The sequence below is a fragment of the Falco biarmicus genome, chromosome 4, assembly GCF_023638135.1.
Source record: "Falco biarmicus isolate bFalBia1 chromosome 4, bFalBia1.pri, whole genome shotgun sequence".
In the NCBI taxonomy this organism is placed as follows: Eukaryota; Metazoa; Chordata; class Aves; order Falconiformes; family Falconidae; genus Falco; species Falco biarmicus.
The window spans coordinates 45,807,369-45,824,502 of NC_079291.1; the positions used below are offsets into that span (position 1 = coordinate 45,807,369).

At 41.2% G+C, this 17,134-nt stretch overlaps 1 protein-coding gene across 13 annotated transcripts in view; it reads left to right on the plus strand.

Annotated features, from left to right (window-relative positions):
- SVIL (supervillin) overlaps positions 1 to 17,134 on the plus strand; it is a 142,628-nt gene that overhangs the window by 56,586 nt on the left and 68,908 nt on the right. For 12 of the 13 annotated variants that reach the window (XR_008821644.1, XM_056337633.1, XM_056337636.1 and 9 more), the window contains one exon: positions 14,883 to 14,949. Coding sequence is in view for 8 of the 13 variants with exons in the window: in XM_056337637.1 (XP_056193612.1) it covers positions 14,883 to 14,949 (67 nt within the window). In the remaining 5 variants the exon portion in view is untranslated. Of the gene's footprint in view, positions 1 to 11,807; positions 12,001 to 14,882; positions 14,950 to 17,134 lie in introns of those variants that run through there. The other variant, XM_056337630.1, reaches the window with a different exon arrangement.

The window sequence follows — 17,134 nt, forward strand, 5'->3', positions numbered from 1 at the left end:
TGCAGAACTTGTCCTGTTTTCCTGCTGGGTTTTGCAGACCCTCCTGAGCACTGTCCTCCTGCAGCCCTTGAACGTACTGCTGCCTTGTCTGAGCTGTCTGAACCTTGTGCTCAACACTAAACTGCATTCACATGTGACAGGCCTCTAGTGACTGAGGATTTTGTAGCATCACCTGGCACAGGGCCGTGTCCCACTGTGTCCTGCTGGCTAAGTGGCATGGTACTGTTCATGTCTGTGACTTCAGTTATAACACACTATTCCTGAGCAGTGGTTTTGCCTCACTTTTAGACAAATACTACTGTAGGTATGTTTTCAAAACCTGGGTTGTAAGGCCTCCCTTGCAAGGACCTAGTCCAACACCCTTTGTGTAACTGGTTGTTAGCACATTGCTGTAATTACCAATGACCATCAAGACATCTAGGGAGTTCTTCATTCTTTCCAACTCCGATTTGTTCAAGCTGCCTGTCTTTTATCTCTTTTTAAGGGACGTCTCTTTTTTTTCCATTACATGTGCCTCTCTTCAAACAACACAGCATTCCTTTGATGCTATTCATGGGACAAAAAAGTGGCTGATGAAGGGAACTTACCTGCAAAAGAAAAATGTCCGGGATGATCAGCATGTTTACACTATCACCCTCTGGTTGTTGGCCTGCTCCATAGTGTGCTGCTGAAGTTAAGTTTTGTGTGCTCCAGCTTGGTTCAGCTCTCATGAATGCACATACTTAGTTTCCCATGTGCAGATCTTGCCTAATAAAGGGGAGAGTAAGTCTGCTAGATTGGACAGCCCTTTACTGAAACCTTGAAAAGGAAACCAAAACCCTGCTCAAGAAAGTGGCCTGGTTTGGAGAGCATGTAGAGTGGAGTCGGTAAAGCGGGCCAGTGGGGTGGGGCTGGGTCTCTAATGCGTAAGTCTGCAGTGGGAGCTGAAGAAGAGCCAGGGGAAAAGTGGACGTAGATTGGAAAACACTGAAGGATACAGGTGTGGTCTGGTTACCCAAAGGATGGGGTGCACGAGGAAAGTGCAGGTATGGAGAGTGCAGCAGAAATAAAATGAGAAGAGAGGGACTGGCAAGGATGAGAGCTAGGAGACTAAAAGGAGTAGAGCTAGAACTGGCAGTTCTAGTTTCAGGAAGATGTGTGAACTTTGGGGCAAGTACAGCTGAGCTTCTCTCATACGACAGTAAAAGCTGTTGTGTGGCGGAGCACTCCTCCCCAGCCATCACATAGCCCCCAAGGCAGGTGTAACCTTGATGCCTGTCCTCTGTACATTCCTGAGGTGGCTCGGGGAAGCTGCACTATAACAAACCTCTCAGCTCCCCAGGCAGCTGCCTTTGTTCTTCCATGTGTAGGCCGTTTTCTCTGCTCACTACATTTTATTTGAACAGTCACAATGTTTTGCTTTTGAGCTTGAGCTGACCATCTGTACACCAGGGGAAGAACACCTCCCCATTACCTCACTGAAGCCTCGTCCATCTTCTCAGCGAATGCGTGCCTACAGCACGTGATTGTTGATTACGTGGTAGATGTGTTTCCTCTCGTGACCGAGGGCTGGGGTGGCCGTTGACTCTTGTAAAGTTACTGGAGGAAGTGGCCTGTTTGGGGAAGTGTGTGTGGAAAAAAAATTTCCTCAGCCTTTGTTTAAAGTAACGGTCTTACGTGAGCCGTTACACTGTTCTTTAAGCATCACCTTTGATATGCATGGATTTTGCTGAAATTACTTCTATACCCTGTTCTTGAAGAATTCAGTGAGAACTTGGCTCTCTAACTCTATGCCAGTCAGGTATAACTTTGTGTGTGCTTTCTCCTGAGCAATGAAAAAGCCATGCTTCTTTGTGAGGGTGACTTCTCTGCCACTTAGGTGTCCTTATGCATTGAAGATACTCAGAATACAGATAAATGTTAATTCTTTTTTCATTTTTTTCCATCTTTAGCACAGTGGAGGAGATACTGCTGTATTTCTAGCTGTCCCAAAAATTCCTTCCTGAAGCCTGTCTTAAGGAATTCTTAATATCTGTAAGCAAAGATGGAAAATGGAGAAAGACAGTTGTTAGTTTACCTCACATTTAAAATGAAAAATGTGAAAGTGGAAAAGATTTTGAAAAATATTTGCTTTTGTGCAGTTACACAAATAGTCCTAAATTAACTGGCGTGAAATAAGCAGTCACTAGTGAGGGTGTCATGGTGGTGGTTTGTTTTTTGGGTTTTTTTTTCCTGGATGTGCCTGAGTTTATTGAGATTCTCCTTTTTAACCAAGAGGACAGACAGTGTTCCCCCTAGTACTTTGAGTTAGTGGGTGTGTGTTTTGAGAGGCTAGAAACAAATGGGTGAACCCATTTCCTAGCAAGTAGTGCAAGCCTGATGGGTCTTCTCTTGTCCCAGCCTGGATGTCTGTGAAGCACAACTGACTTCCATAGTTAAGGGTTATCCTGACTCCTTCCTAAACTCTGTTAAGAGTCTCATTTCCAGTGTGTTGTTTAGTTTCCTACAACATTCATTATTGATACAGTGACCCGCATGGATGCAATTCTATGCAACCTGCTGTAGGAGAACCTGCTTTAGCAGGGGGTTGGACTAGGTGATCACCAGGGGTCCCTTCCAACCCTGACGATCCTGTGATATTAGGTAGTCATAAGAACATATTGTGCTGCTGATGTAAGCAAATTGGACACGAAGTGAGCTTATTTTAGGACTACTTGCGTATAATCGTGTCTGACTGGCCCTTTTTTGAATGTGTGTGCCCCATTTCTTTGTATTAATGAAGCATATATTGGGTGAGAATAGACTTTTAGCAGAAAATTAGTTCTGAGCCAAGATCTGTGTGTGCATCTGGGCACAGCTTCAGCCTAAAATGATAATGGCTAAGCTTACAAGCTGTCAGCATGATTCCCAGCTGCATTTTTTTACACGCACTATTTAGAGTGAGTTGGCCATATATATGCTATCTCTTTTAATTATAATAGTGTGAACTCTGGGTTCATTGCAGAAATAGCACATAACTGTGGTAGTTTGGTTTGTTTCAGTGGGGTGATAACCATGGTTTAGTTTTATCCCCTGCATGTTAAGAGATTTTTCTGGCTGTGAGAATTATTTGGTAAATGTCTCGTTATATCTGGTAGTATTAGGTAGGTATTTAAGCCTTACAGGGTGGTGTCATTTTTCTGGAATTATGCAGCTGTGATAGGGAGTTTACAAAACGGAAGAACTACAAGTTTCCAGGGCAATGGACAGGATCCTCGGTTTCCTTTCCAGTGCCCTCCTGTAGACCTGTGTTCTCTGTGCCGGTCCCTGCTGACAGGGGACAGTCTCTACCAGCCCTCCAGCAGCAAGCTCACTGGGGATGCTTCATTCAAGGCAGCAAAGTGCTTAGAAAATTGAATGCCAGTTTTAGAACTATCAGGGTACAAATAACATCTGAACTGGTATTTTACTGTTAAGTGCCAGGCATCGGCAGAATGAAGGACAGAAATGCACTGTCTGTACTGACCTGTAGGGAAGAAGACAGTCTGAATGACCCCTCGGAGCGGGCTCACAGCAGTTCTGTGGGAGAAGGTGACCTGTGCTGCTCCTCTGTCTGCTGGCTCTAGCCACAGAGTGATCTTGCAGCTTTCCTTGCAGACAGACTCTGCTGGGAAAGAGGATAGAACGGTGTTCAAATCTAGCATCTTGAATTTACCTCAGGAGAGGTATAAAGGAAAAACTAGCCTGAATCATGAGAGGCTGCGAGCAGCAGAAGCATTTTTTATTTTATTTTTTTTATTGCCAGATAGCTATTTTGGGGAGAGTAAATCGTTACTTTTGAAGCCATCTCTCTGAATTCCAGTGACTCTCAACATAACTGATAAAGAGTGTTAAATAATTGAATAGTAGTGTTCAAATGAGTGTCTGTACCTTGCTTTCATCTAGTTCACTTGGTTCTGGTGGTTGACAGGTACCTGTCTGCAGTCTTGGAGCTGTGAAGGTGGCTGTTTATACCTGTGCTGCTGGCCTACTTTCAAGCAATTCATGCAGTGAGAAACCTGATTATTTCTTTCAGTCCAGTGGTCCTAAAATGTGCTGTGGTGAAAACTGTACCTGAACTCCCTCCAGTTTCACCCTGCCTGTGGTAAAACTAAAGTACGTCACCCTCAGCTGCAAGCTGTTGGCTGAGCTTAACCTCTCCTGTGGGAGCAGCCAGAGCTCTTGACCAGTACCCGTCTGCCGAGATTCCTGCGGTGTGGAAGCGCAGGGATGGCAGAGCAATGGCACAGCAGTTGTGGAAGGCTGGCTGAGCCCCCTCTGCCTGCCAGAGGGGTAGGTAGGCTCTGGCTCCTGCTGTGCTGCTGGCTTGCAAGGTAAACACTGGGTGACCTATAAGCCAGCCAGTCAACTCACACGTGGCCTTATTAGGCAAGCTGTGGCTGTGGTGTCTGGGGACAGAACATGCTGGATGGCGGCGGAAAGCGTGCAGCCCAGAACAGATCCAGCGCAGACCCCAGGAGATACGACCCAGTACTGCGGTGCTGACAGCGTGCTGCTGGGGAGCTGCTGCTGTCTGAGCCCAGCTGTCAGAGACTGAACTCTGCTTGGCAAATACCAAGAATTATGCTAGAGATGGTGTAAAAAAAATAAATCCTTTTATGTAAATGTTAATAACTGTAGTTTTCCTTCCTGACATATTTTTCATGTGCTTGGTTAAGGCTTAGGCTGCTGGTTAAGGCTGTCATTCCATATACTGAAACACTTTGCAGTGGCCTTTGCTAAGAAGTATGTTTTCATTCCATGTGCTGCTGCCTGCTTTCTGACACACACCTGAATTAAGAGGGATTAATTTGCTTTTTGTATGACCTCAGGACTTGTTTCTTCTCTCCTCTTGTGCAGTCCTATGCCCTTTATTGGAAGACTGACTGTTACTGGCTAAAGCAATGATCCTGCTCCCAGGAGAAGGGGAATATTGGCACCCACTGCCTCTGTGCAGACCAGGACTTCAATAAGTTGCTTCATACTCACCTCATAAAAACTGACTTTCACATGGAAGAAGGCTTTTTTTTAAATAAAATAAAAAAAGTCTATGTGTGTGTTTGGTTTTTTGTTTGTTTGGGTGTTTTTTTTTTTTCTCCAGTAAAATCCCTGTAGATTTAGATGAGTACAGTGCTATGAAATCTTTCCCGGGCAGCTCTGGGAAAGCTCTTCAGATCTAACTTGTGATTAACTTGCTATTAGTGATTGGTACCCTCCTGAGCACTGGGCATGATTTTGATTTATGTGGGGGTCCTGGGAGTGTATGAGAGCAATAAAGAGAAAAGGCTGTGACTGCTATGAATTTAAACCTGCTTTCTAGAGACCAAGCTCCAGAACTGCAGTATCACTGTTCTAACCAGATTTTCTTTCCTCATGAATTTTTGCTTAGCCATGCTGGATGCAAATTAAGTCTGATACATGTGCTTTTTCATAGTGACATTATTTTCAGTGGCAGTACTTGCAGTTGAGCTGCCCTACCTTGACCATCAACTCTTGAATAAATTACATGCTTTTTCTTTATTTCTCTTACTAAATATTTAATTTTCTGGGAAAGCATTGCAACATGCTATAAACAGGATGGGAGCTAGGGTCATGGATTTGTTGTCTTGCAAGGTTGCTGTCTGCCTAAGGCTTGAAAATGACAGTTAAATTTCAAGGTAAGTATGCAGGGATATGATGTGGCCTGTGAAATGTTACCATCACAGTGGTAAACAAAATTGATGTTTTCCTTAGATGACTATTGCAAAGAGCCAAATAACTTTGTTATAAATTCTTTCTTGTGGTATGTGTGCCTCCCTCTGCTCCCTTATTGGGCTTTTACACGCATGCAGATAGCAGTGCAGAGTTGTTAAGAGCAGCCAGGAGAAAACTTGGTAGCATGGCTGGGCTTTTTGTGTTGCTTAACTGCATGGGTGCACTCGCTGCTCCAGGCAAGGAAAGAACCTTGTGGTGGTTATATTGCACTGTGGAAGAAAGTCTTCCAGAGAGTAAGGAGACCAGAAGTGTCAGAAGATGGGAAAACCCATCCTAGAAACCCTGGCTGCTTGTTTGGAGGACACGAATTTTGCAGACACTCTCCCCCAAAAGCAGTTTAAGCCCCGAGTTGTTGCAGCAGCAAAGCTCTCATTCACTGCGGTAGTAAAGAAACCGCTGCTTGTGTCATGACTTCAGTGAAGGATGTCCACAGGGCTGTGGCTGACCCTGTGCCTTCACGATCTGAGCTGCAGTTGCTTTAGTGAGCCATGGTGTGAAATGCTCCGATAATTGTTTTGCTGGGCAAAAACCTGTGCCTTCTCAAAGTCCTTGGGCTGTTTAATCATTTAAATTGTACATACTCCTGGGAGAGAACTTGCTGCCTTATACTTGTTTCCAGCCATTTGCTCAGTCCGTGTCTAACCCTGTTAGACAGTCTGGCCCTGTGCATGCTTGACATCTTCTGTTACCATTTCAGGCCCACAGGTCTGACGCAGTAGGGATAATGTGCCTCGCTGGTGTATCTGATTATCACATGTGAGGGGGTGCATGGCCTTTGAACTTCCTTTAAGGAGTTAGTCTAGACTGATCCTACTCCTAAAGAGGAAAACCTTGAAGATCTTTTAATTATGCTACAGTCTTGCCATACGGTGTTGTGAACAGTGATACGAGATGTAGGAATGTCAGGGGACATTACCTTCATGTTCCTTATTCTGAAAACGTGTTGTAAGATTGAAAGGTACCAAAATCTCCTTTTAGGAGCAATTCATTGTAAAATTAATTACTTGAGCAAGATTTCTTCAAATCTGAAATAATAATCTAGGGACTGGAAGGTGTCTTTTTTTAGTGTGCATGGAAAAATACCTACTGTTCTCCCTTTTCCCAGAGCACATGAGTAAATAGCCAGTATAAAAAGACCATCCATTTAATGCATCTGTCATCATGTACTAAAAAACTTAGTCTTCTTTTTAATACTTAATGATCAGGGATTTTTTTTATATCTTTGCATATGACCTTTTTTAAACTACAGCACACAGGCAACACTGCTGAAGTTTATCTGAAGACTTGTCCAAAACATAATCAGTAATCAAACAGAAATCTTTTTGCCAGGATCATTATTCGAAAACTGTTGCACAGTGGGAACAGGGGTAAAAAAACAAAGTGAAAAGGATTATATCTGCTTTCCACTGGAGGGATGATACTATGTCAGTAAACTTTATCCTAGTTTAGAAGTCCATAGGAATGACCTTAATTTATGAAATGAAAATAAACCCACATACATGGGATTTGGATGGAGAAGACAAAACTGAGTGGCATTGCCAGCCCAGAATATGTACTGTGTTTGCAAGCTAGGAGTGTGTTAAGTGTTGACTACTGAAGTAATCTTCTGTTAGATTTTTGACCTGTCCTTTAGCTTTGGTCTAAATTATTTCTCAAACACTTTGGCAGAAATTGCTGGAGAGTGGGGGGAAGGGGAAATGAGAAAAAGGAGGCTTTTCTAGTGCCTTGCCACTTACCTTTGGAAACACATGCCTACATGCCAAAAACTGACAAGGTGGCTTGGGGTGGGCGAGTAGCCTGGAGCCTGGCAGGGGAGGTCAGATGGACTAATGGAAGTGAGTGGTCTAGTTTAGCCCTCTCTTAACAACCTTCATTCGTACAATCAACAGCATCTCAGATCTTGGCACAGCTCACTTTGACTTGCTATTGCAAGGGTGCTCTCCTTGTCCAGAAGAAGAGCAGTAGAATAAAATTCATGAGCTCCTTTAGATCTCTGCCCCTGAAGTGCAGATGAAAATATGATTTCATCATCTTTATTTATACAGCTCATCTCAGTTTTCAGTGCTGCTCAGACTCCTCTTTACCAAACTGACATATTTGCTGAAAGTTTCTTTGCAGTCACTGTGGATCTTTTTCCTCTGCATTCTGGAGGTTTATTTATTTATTTATTTATAGGCTTTCTTCAAACAGCCATCATGGGCGGCTTTGATTTTTGCTTTTATGATAACTGGAAGTCACAACAAAGTATCTAGTTCTCCTTATCACAGAGGAACACTTCTAAATATAAATTCATAAGCCATCAAAATTCAGAAAGAAAAAAGACTTCATCTTGGTGGGACCTAATTCATAATTCCTCAGTGCATTGGGTTTGGCAGCCCTGTAGGTTGGGAACAGTTTTGCAAGTCGTTTAAACTCCAGCTTTGATTACAGTGATCGGTTTTGCCAGACAAAAGGAAGATATTTTCCTTCTTTTCCTGTGGGAAGCTTCAGAACAACATTTAGCTGCCAGCTGGTCTTTCATGAGCAGTCTCAGATTTGAAATGTATGCATGCTTAACCTCTAGCTCTTTGCCCAGATGACTGCAAAACTTAACTTCCAGCTGGGCTTGCCCCCCTTTCTAACGGCTGAACTGTTGTTCTCTCTTTGTTTGCTTATGTTGGAGGCTGCTAATGCTCAAGAATTAATGATGGCAGAGGAGGACAAGAACATTACTACTGATTTGTAACACAGCCTTGATAATGTAGTTTGGCTGAGCATACTTCTAGGTCCTGGAGACTGGATCTCTTTGAAGGACAAAATATTCTTTCTCCTTCCCTCATCAAGCATTTGGAGATGGATTTCTTTTCTTCTGGAAAACACTTGCTTTTAAACCTGCTGTTTCCAAAAAAGCAGCAAAAAACTAAACCTAAGATTTCTTACACCTGTGCTTGACTCTGCTATGACCTACTGTTTTTACCACGGTGTCTTCGCTACTGCCAAAGCTATTATGAGACAGCACAGAGACCTGTCTTGCAATAGGTGGTTCTTTTTTGATGGAAAGGAGGAAAGGAAGTTGTCAGTTACCTACAGTTACATCTGTCTAACAATGTGTGTGAAGTGCATAAGATTGGTCTAATACCCTAAGGCTCCAGAATCTCGTGGCTGAAAGAGTTTTATATTGGAAGCAGCTTTGGCACATACCCCTCATCTTGAAGTGACACTGAACAAACTCTGGTGTCACAGATTCTGCACAGTTTCAGTATTGACAGCAGTGACAGTAATGTGAATTCATAGATACCGTGCACAGAGCAATGAGTGGTGATCACCTTCCAACCTAACATGAAGAGAATTTTAAGCCAAACTGTAGAGTGTTGATAGTTTTGCGTTTTGGTTTAGTTTTTTTAATGGGGTGTTTGGGTTTTTTTGGTTTGGTTTGGGGTTTGTTTTCTATTTTTGTTTTGAGAAGACCTTGCTACAGAAGTTTATTTTCTTGGATATTTTACTGACCTCTATCGTAATTCTCTTTGATCTTGTGAGATGACCCCTGTATTCTTGACCTGCCAGCTGTAAATAGTAGGGAAATGAGTCCTACTTGCAGCAAAGCTTATCACAAGTATTCCTTCCCAGTTGGTAGCCAGAACTGTTGGAAAAACTGGTTTCTTATTGTATTCTGTGAGTAGAATTTGAACAGCACAAGCAAGCACCCATTTAAAATATACACATTTGTGAAAGGCGTTCTAGATTCTGTCTTTCTGCAGCTGTATGTGCTGTACCTCATTTACCCAGAGGATGCAGAGGACAAAATGTTGGAAATTATGTACAGCAGAGGAATGTTGGAGTCTGACCCCTCCCTCCATAAATACAAACACACACCTCCTCTCTGTGATATGGGACATTGCCAGACATGGGGATGACAGTCAAGCTGAGCTCCTCCTTTGTTAGCTGGAAGGGCTGATCCCTTTCCTGATCATAGAATCCTGTGCCTTTTCCTTCGTTCTGGCACCTCCTGAAGAGCATACCCAGAAAAAATAAAAGGGAGTATTTACTGCCAGTTTAGTCATCTGACTGGGTCACTAGGGGAGTGGGACCTAGCAGAGAACCTGCAGAGAAAAACTGGTAGGACTCTGGTTCTTGGCAGCCATGAGCTATTGCATCAGCTCAGCTGTCAAGTCTAACTTCTCTTTCAGGCTTGCTAAAGACTCTAGCCATGGGATTTATCAAATGAGTATTATTTATCTGTTCTTTATGGGAAACAGTTTCCTTACTGTGTACCAGATGGGTACAGGTGCTTAAAAATGTTCCGGGTAGTAATACTCCTATTCACAAGATCAAGTAAGCAGTTTTCACACAAGCAGGATTTGGAAATGAGACACCTTTACAAAACTGGATGTCTCTTTTATTCATATACCCACACAGATACTGGTCCAGAACATCCCCATTAGCTGCTACTAGGCAGCTTCTTTGTTATTTCTACACTGTCTCATTTTTGTTTGTTAAGCACATCTGCACTTATGTCTAGGCCATAAAGTGGATTTTCAGGTTAATGGCAGGTTTGGACCAGTGTCGACAGAATGTATTTTTTGTTACTGCTTTTATAGATATTAGGCTCAAGTACATGTAGGCCCTCACACCTGGCTAAGGCAGCGTAGCAGTCTTTCGTTTGTGTTCTATGGGTGGTGCTGTGAAGAGGTTTAGAATTCAATGCGAGAGCCAGTAAGGTTACAGGTAAAGAAAAAAACGTGGTACGTACTATCAAATATTTCTGAGTCAGAGACTTGAATGCCATTTTCTTGTGTTGGGTGACTCTTGTGGTGACTTGTTCTAGGGAGCTCTGGACTGTTGAATCAGCTAATAAAAGGTGCTTCAGTTAAAGTGACTGCAGTGTTATTCATGGTTAAAAATGAATGAATGAATACAAATAGCACGGCCATTAGACAAGATGGAGCACATACTCTTCTATCCATTGCAAGAACATGTTAGCATGAAAAACAGTGTTTTGATGACCTAGACAGGCTAAATACAACTTCATGGTGAGCCAACAGAATTTAATAGATTTTTGATAGATTGTATTTTTCACTTGTGGTTAAGCAGTCTCTTTCACAGCATCATTGCTTACCTTTTGCCACTACATAGAGGTTCCCAGCATGGATCAGGGTCCTGTTGTACCAGATATCATAAAAATGGATAAGAAAAGACAGGAACTGCAGTCTTGTGTTTCTAGGCTGTCTTTTCATGGTCCTGACAACCCCAGCCTTGTGGTGAGTTTTCTACTGATACTAGTTGAAATGGTTTTGAAGGGAAGAAGTCTGTTGGAGGGAAGCTAGTAGGCAGTTACTGCCTTTGATTGGATGGGGTTAAGTGTGTGTTTCAGTCACATATTTAACGCTTCTATGTGTGCTGAATGACCAGGTAGTTTAGTTTAGTGTGGAAGACTGCGCCAGGGTTATTGCACCATTTCAAACAAATACGATCAGATTTTCAAAATTAACTATAAAGGGTTCCAACTCTTAAATCCGAAATCCATCAAAAATAAAAGAATATGGTAGCTAGACAATACTTCTGTACAATTTTACACCTTCTGTCTCAAATTAAAATATTTGGAGCTGTGGTGTCTGTTCCTAAATCCCCACCCCCACCAGTAATTTTGTTCATATGTTATCCATAAATCTTGTCTGTTCTAAGTGTTCCAACTAACAGTTAGGCAAAACGTTTAGCATAATGATATGATTAACAGAGTCCATTTTTTTGGCAGCCTCAATGCTGTTTTTCTGAAGCAAGCATTGCAGTTTATCCTGATTAGAGATACGAAGGAATTCTTCTTCTTGGAGGTTTTTTTCCTTTTTTCTTTTTTCTTCTGTAGTATGAGGATTTAGGGGTTCTGCATTCATTTTTCAGGCGTATTTTGTGTGATTTGGCTGGATCTTTGAAGTGGTAATATTATAAATCTCCCAATCACCATTGCCCAATCTGTTTTAGTATTCAAGTGCCTAATTTCTGTTTGTAATCTGATTACTGGCTTGAGCTGCTCCAGCTTGCAGCCTATTGCTATGCATTTACTGTACTCCCTAGGATGCGATAGCCTGACAGCTCCAGTCCTGTGCTATGAAAAATCTCTACGCGATATTGCTAAGACAGGCCTAGGGCTGTGGCTGGTTGAGAATTAGCTGCTATTGTAGTTTCTCTTTGCTGAATCCTTTGTTTGTGCAACCATGTTCAGAAATCCTTGGATCTCCAGCTATTTGGGAAATGTTAAATACTCTGAGGAACAAGGTAAGAGTTCCAAGTAGATAGGAGAAAATGCAGTTCATTTGTGTGTGTTTAATCTTTCTTGTATATATGTGTGCATGTGTAAATATTGTTTGACTGGATCTTTCTGCAGCTACATTAGCTACTTTAGCAATTAGTATGCAGTTAGTCACCTAGGCTATTTCTTTATTTCCTAAAGGACACTTTTGAAAGATCCGATTAGATGGATCTTTTAATTAGCTTAACTTGCCACCGACTTAGGGCCTTTAAATATACTAAGTAAGACTGGAAGGTTGCATCTACTTTTTTTTATTAAAATTCAGCATTTTTGATTTCCTGTGTATTAAATTATTGGTAGTGGTTTTATCTGGTAGTTTGTACCCAAGAGGGAGGGGGACTAGACTGAACAAATGGTTAAACTTGTGAGCAAGTTTGATTTACACTTCAGTAAATATACTCTTGGTTTTAAATACAAATATTTAAAATTGTTTTAATGTGGTTATGAGCATGTTTAGAATTCCTCAGTGAAAGAAGGAACAAAATGCTGTTGCAAAGATTTTCCTTCTGTGTATTAGGTACTGCGAGGGTGGATTTTTTTCTTTAAATTAACCATTGAATTAAGACTGTGTTAAACTGATGTTTCTTTTGTAGGCATATTTATTTTCTTTTGAAGCAGAGTTGTTTTACTTTTTCTCCTGTGTTTGTATTTAATTTTAAAACTTCCATATTGTAGTAAGTTTTATTGAACTTTAATCCTCCTACATGGGGTTAAATTTGAACAGGAGGAAATACGTAAAATATCAAAATAATATAACAGTATAAGGGGGGGGGAAATTGCCCCTGTGAAATATAGCAAAGGTTTAAGATGTTTTTGAGGTATTATAGATGTCATATGTATGAATGTTACTGAATGTGTTTAATGGGTAGCAAGAGCCAGACTAGCTTGTGTGCCCCCTCTTAGCAGCCCTTCTCCCTCCCATCTCCCAAGCAAATCAATGAAAGCTACTTTCTTCCCTTCCAGTATCCCCTCTCCAGTTTTGCCTAGGGTAGGGAGAATTTCTCTGTGGTCTACGTGTGGTTTTCATGGTGGACAGCTGTTTTAGTGCCAAAACCTATAGGATGGGTTATATCCTGTTACAACAGCTATAAATTTAAGATATGTCTGGTTCTGATTAGCTAAACTGATACTGAGCTGGGCTTTTTAAGTTACTGCATACTCTTCTCACAGTAATGTAAATCTAGCCTTTTTAGAGGATACTTATGGCATGGAATATTCTTTTTAATGTTGTAGTGTAAAATATAATACTTTCTATACCGTTCGTACTGTTTTTCTTATAATGCTCTATTTTTGTCTAACAAGATGTTTCTTTGTCATCTGCATGCTTTATTCTCCATTTACTTGGAAAGAGAAAATGAATGTTAACAAAAACAGGGAAAAGTTGCCTATTAAAGTTGAAGAATGCTATTAGCAAAGCTGCTTGAAATCTGCACTGACTTGTAGCAGATGACTAAAAAACGCCTTTTTGCACATTTTAAGCCTCTTTATCAACCTGGTTTTTTGTTTTGTTGGTTTTTTCTCTTCTCTTCTCCTAAATCTGCATACCTGCAGAGGTGGTAGAAAGAAGTGGAAGAGGGGAGGAGGGTGAAAATTTTTCAAAGGCATAGACAAGAGATACACTCTCTAAGTTAAGACCCATGTCGTCAGCTATAATTTTCATTAAACCTTTTCTGCAAAAATAAAGAAACATCCTACCTAGACTTTAAAATACTTTGTATTAGCAAAACGGCCTTTGAAATATTTAAATCTCAGCTCTGAGGTAGAGTAAAAGGGGTGTAGCTGCTTTTGAATTGTTCTAAAGTACAGGTTGTGTAATATTCACGTCTGTCTTTTAAAAATAAAATGAATACTGCATCAGTGACCAATTGTTTCTTAACTTAGGGTCTTGGGATATTAGACTTAACACAGATGAGGATGGAAGGCCATTTTCCCATCGGAAGTAAATTATTAGTAGCTTCATGTGTTTTTCAACAGCAGTCACAGAGCAGGTACTCCCCTGCTTCCTGGCTAGGAGTTCTCTAATGTCTCTTAATAGCATCCTCATTGTTGAATGGAGGGAGCTGGTACATGGAGCACTGGTCCCCCTTGCCACTGGTCATCATTTAAATCCTCTGATGATGCTCTTCACTGCAGAAATGAAAAAGTTAAATTGGGGGGAGATATGGGAAATTGCCCATTGCTTGTTATGGTTCACAAAGCTTTGGGAACCTAGTAACTTTGTAATACATGCTTTTTGAATATAAGGCTGCATCTCACACAGATGTGTAAACACGTGTTCCTCTCTGAAGGAGAAGGTAAGCATGTTCAGGCTATTCAGAAAAAAAACTGGAACTTCCAAATAGTAGAAAACCTTCAGAAATATTTCGGTCTTGCATGGTGTAATACTGTTGTTGCAACAGATCCTTAGCTGGACCTCTCAGACTTCTGCAGTGAATATGCAGTTTTTATAGTGTTCCTAGGCTTCAGCCAAAAAGGCTTTTACTGTTTGCAGCATTTCACATTTGCAGAGTGCTTCATAAACATGTCTGCTGCCTGTTTTATAAGCTGGGAAACTGAGTCAAGGAGTTTAAATGATACTGCAGTGCTGTACCATGAATACTGGGATTAGAACGTGGCAGTTCCATAAAGTGTTGATGCTTTGATATGTTTACTTATATACTCATTTTTGCAAGGCTTTGGTTTATCACCATCTTGGATATGACAGCTTATGCTCCTTTGACTAGAACGAAGTCCTTTGTATGGTCTTTTTCAGTGAAAAAGAACAATGATTGGAGACTACAACCTAGCTTCCTAAAAGTTTCTCTATTGAAGCATGTTCACTATGGTGTGTTTTCTTTTCGTTTCACAGATTTTGACAAAGAAAACTCAGTCAGATTTAAACCTTCACGATTGCTCCAAAGAAAGGGAGCATTAAGGTAAGGTCAAGTTTTTCTTGCCCAGTGAGGATGACTGGTTGCACGATTGTAACTTGCTTGAATCTGATTATTCTTTTGTCAGGGCAAATTATTATTGGTCCTCTTGCAGGACCAAGCTTTTGCATAAAGCAGATGCTCTGAACAGGTATTGAAAACACTTAACTGCCTTCGAAGTGATGTGAAAATTTTTAGCTTGCATTGCTAAGGGAAAAGTCTTACTCTGCACTGAGCCTCCTGCCACTGCAATGCCCATTTTTCTTTGCATGGCACAAACACAGTACAGACATCTAGTGAACCGGCTTGGAATGGAAAACTGGTCTGTCTAAAAAAGAAGGTGGCTGAAGTGGGTGAATTAATTATACAGCCATACAGAGAGCTTTGTCAGCACATGGGAGGGGGATGCCGCAGAGATGAATGGAGAGGTGACGCTGCTTCCTTGCAGGGCCATGCTACCTCGTGCCTGCAGTCTTAGGGCACAGTTCCACAAGGCTGAGTCAGGGGATAAAGTTCAAAGTTAAGCAAGGTGGTAGGTCACATTCCCTCTCTCTTCCCATCCTCACTCTGACTGCTTTTGGTGTCCACCTTTGCTCTTGCTGGACTCATTCATAACAGTGCAGAGGGGAGGTCAGGGAGTTGGGAATTGACTTCTGCCCCAGCAACGAGCTGTTTTGTTGGCTCAGCTGCACAGGAATACACCACCTTTAGGCACCCAGGCTTATGTGTGCAGGCATCTTTTCAGTCAACGCACACCTTCTGGAGTGCACCTGATTCCATATAATATTGTTTTTTAGAGATGGAAGGAATTAGGTGTACAAGATGCATTGTGTTATGGAAGGCAAGTAGTGGAAGGTAGAAGTGGGAGTAGAAGAGAAGGATATGACTGTAGAACAGACCTTTTACATAACAGTCCAGGGAAGGAAATACTCCTTGGAGGTAGAAAAAGAGAAGAAAAATGAATGCCAAGCATCTAGCTGGCAGGTATAAAAGCAGATTTTCATGCATGTGTTTCAATCACGAAATCTCAGTGTATCCCATAGCTTTAATCCAGGTGGCAAGGTAGTGTGATCAGTGGCATTTGGATCAAACTTGTGCTTGCTTTTGGGCATGTAACTAGGTTAGTGGGGCAGCTATTTAGAAATTGTATGCTGCTGCTGCAGCAGCAGATGAAGTTTTCATCTTGGAATCCCTGATGTATAGAAGCAGCCCGCACTTACCTGGGAAGTTGCAAGAGCAGTATAACTACTGAGACTGTCAAATACTTTACTAATGTCACATTACACATTGTGACAAAAACTGTTGAGACTGTGAAATATTGTTGCCTGTGTTTTAATAGGAATCATATGAATTCCTGAACATTGGAGAGTATAATGGGTTTGTTGGGAACCTGAGACCAAACCACACATAAATCCTACATGAAGCAAACTCATGGGACCTCATGCTGTTGATTGCATTTCATAAACCATGATCATAGGCTAAATTTCAGGCAAGCAAAGGAGAAGTTCCTCTTGCAGTATCCAGATTTAACAGGGACTTTAAAAAGAAAGAGTTCTTGCAAACTGCTAAATTCTTTCATTCATTTAGAGAAACCTATATATGCCTTAAATTGTTTGAATAATGAATGTGCATAGCCTAGCTATTAAGTGCAGAGATTTCTGGTGCTGCTTCTCAGAATCTGCACCTAAATTTAGAGCATGATTTCAGAAATTAAGAAAAGTAAAGGTGAGTAGATGTAGTAGATGTAGTTCTATAACAGGATTGCCCATGAGTTTGGAAGTACAGTGTACTTGGCATCCAAGTCTGACAATCACACCCTGCTTAAGTCACTAAATTGATGATGCAGCTGCTTCTTTAGCAGAGAAACTAATAAAGCAGGGAGACATCTGGATAGATCCCTTTGAGTGAAAAGGGAAGTCTTGGTGAGGAATTACTTACAACTGTATGTTGTGGGGTTTTTTTAAAGCCTTATGAGTAGTGTCCTGTAATACTTTTTTTAAAAAATAATTTTTACTATTTGGAATTGCTTGAACAACCTTCTGACTCAATTTAGATTCCTAATGAATGTTCTTATTGAATACTGTGACATGTCCTAAATAGGTCTACTTTCATTTTTAGAACTAATTTTATATATGTATCTATAAATACCCAATTGTTGGCTTGACTGTATCATCTTCAGAGCAGTGGTCTG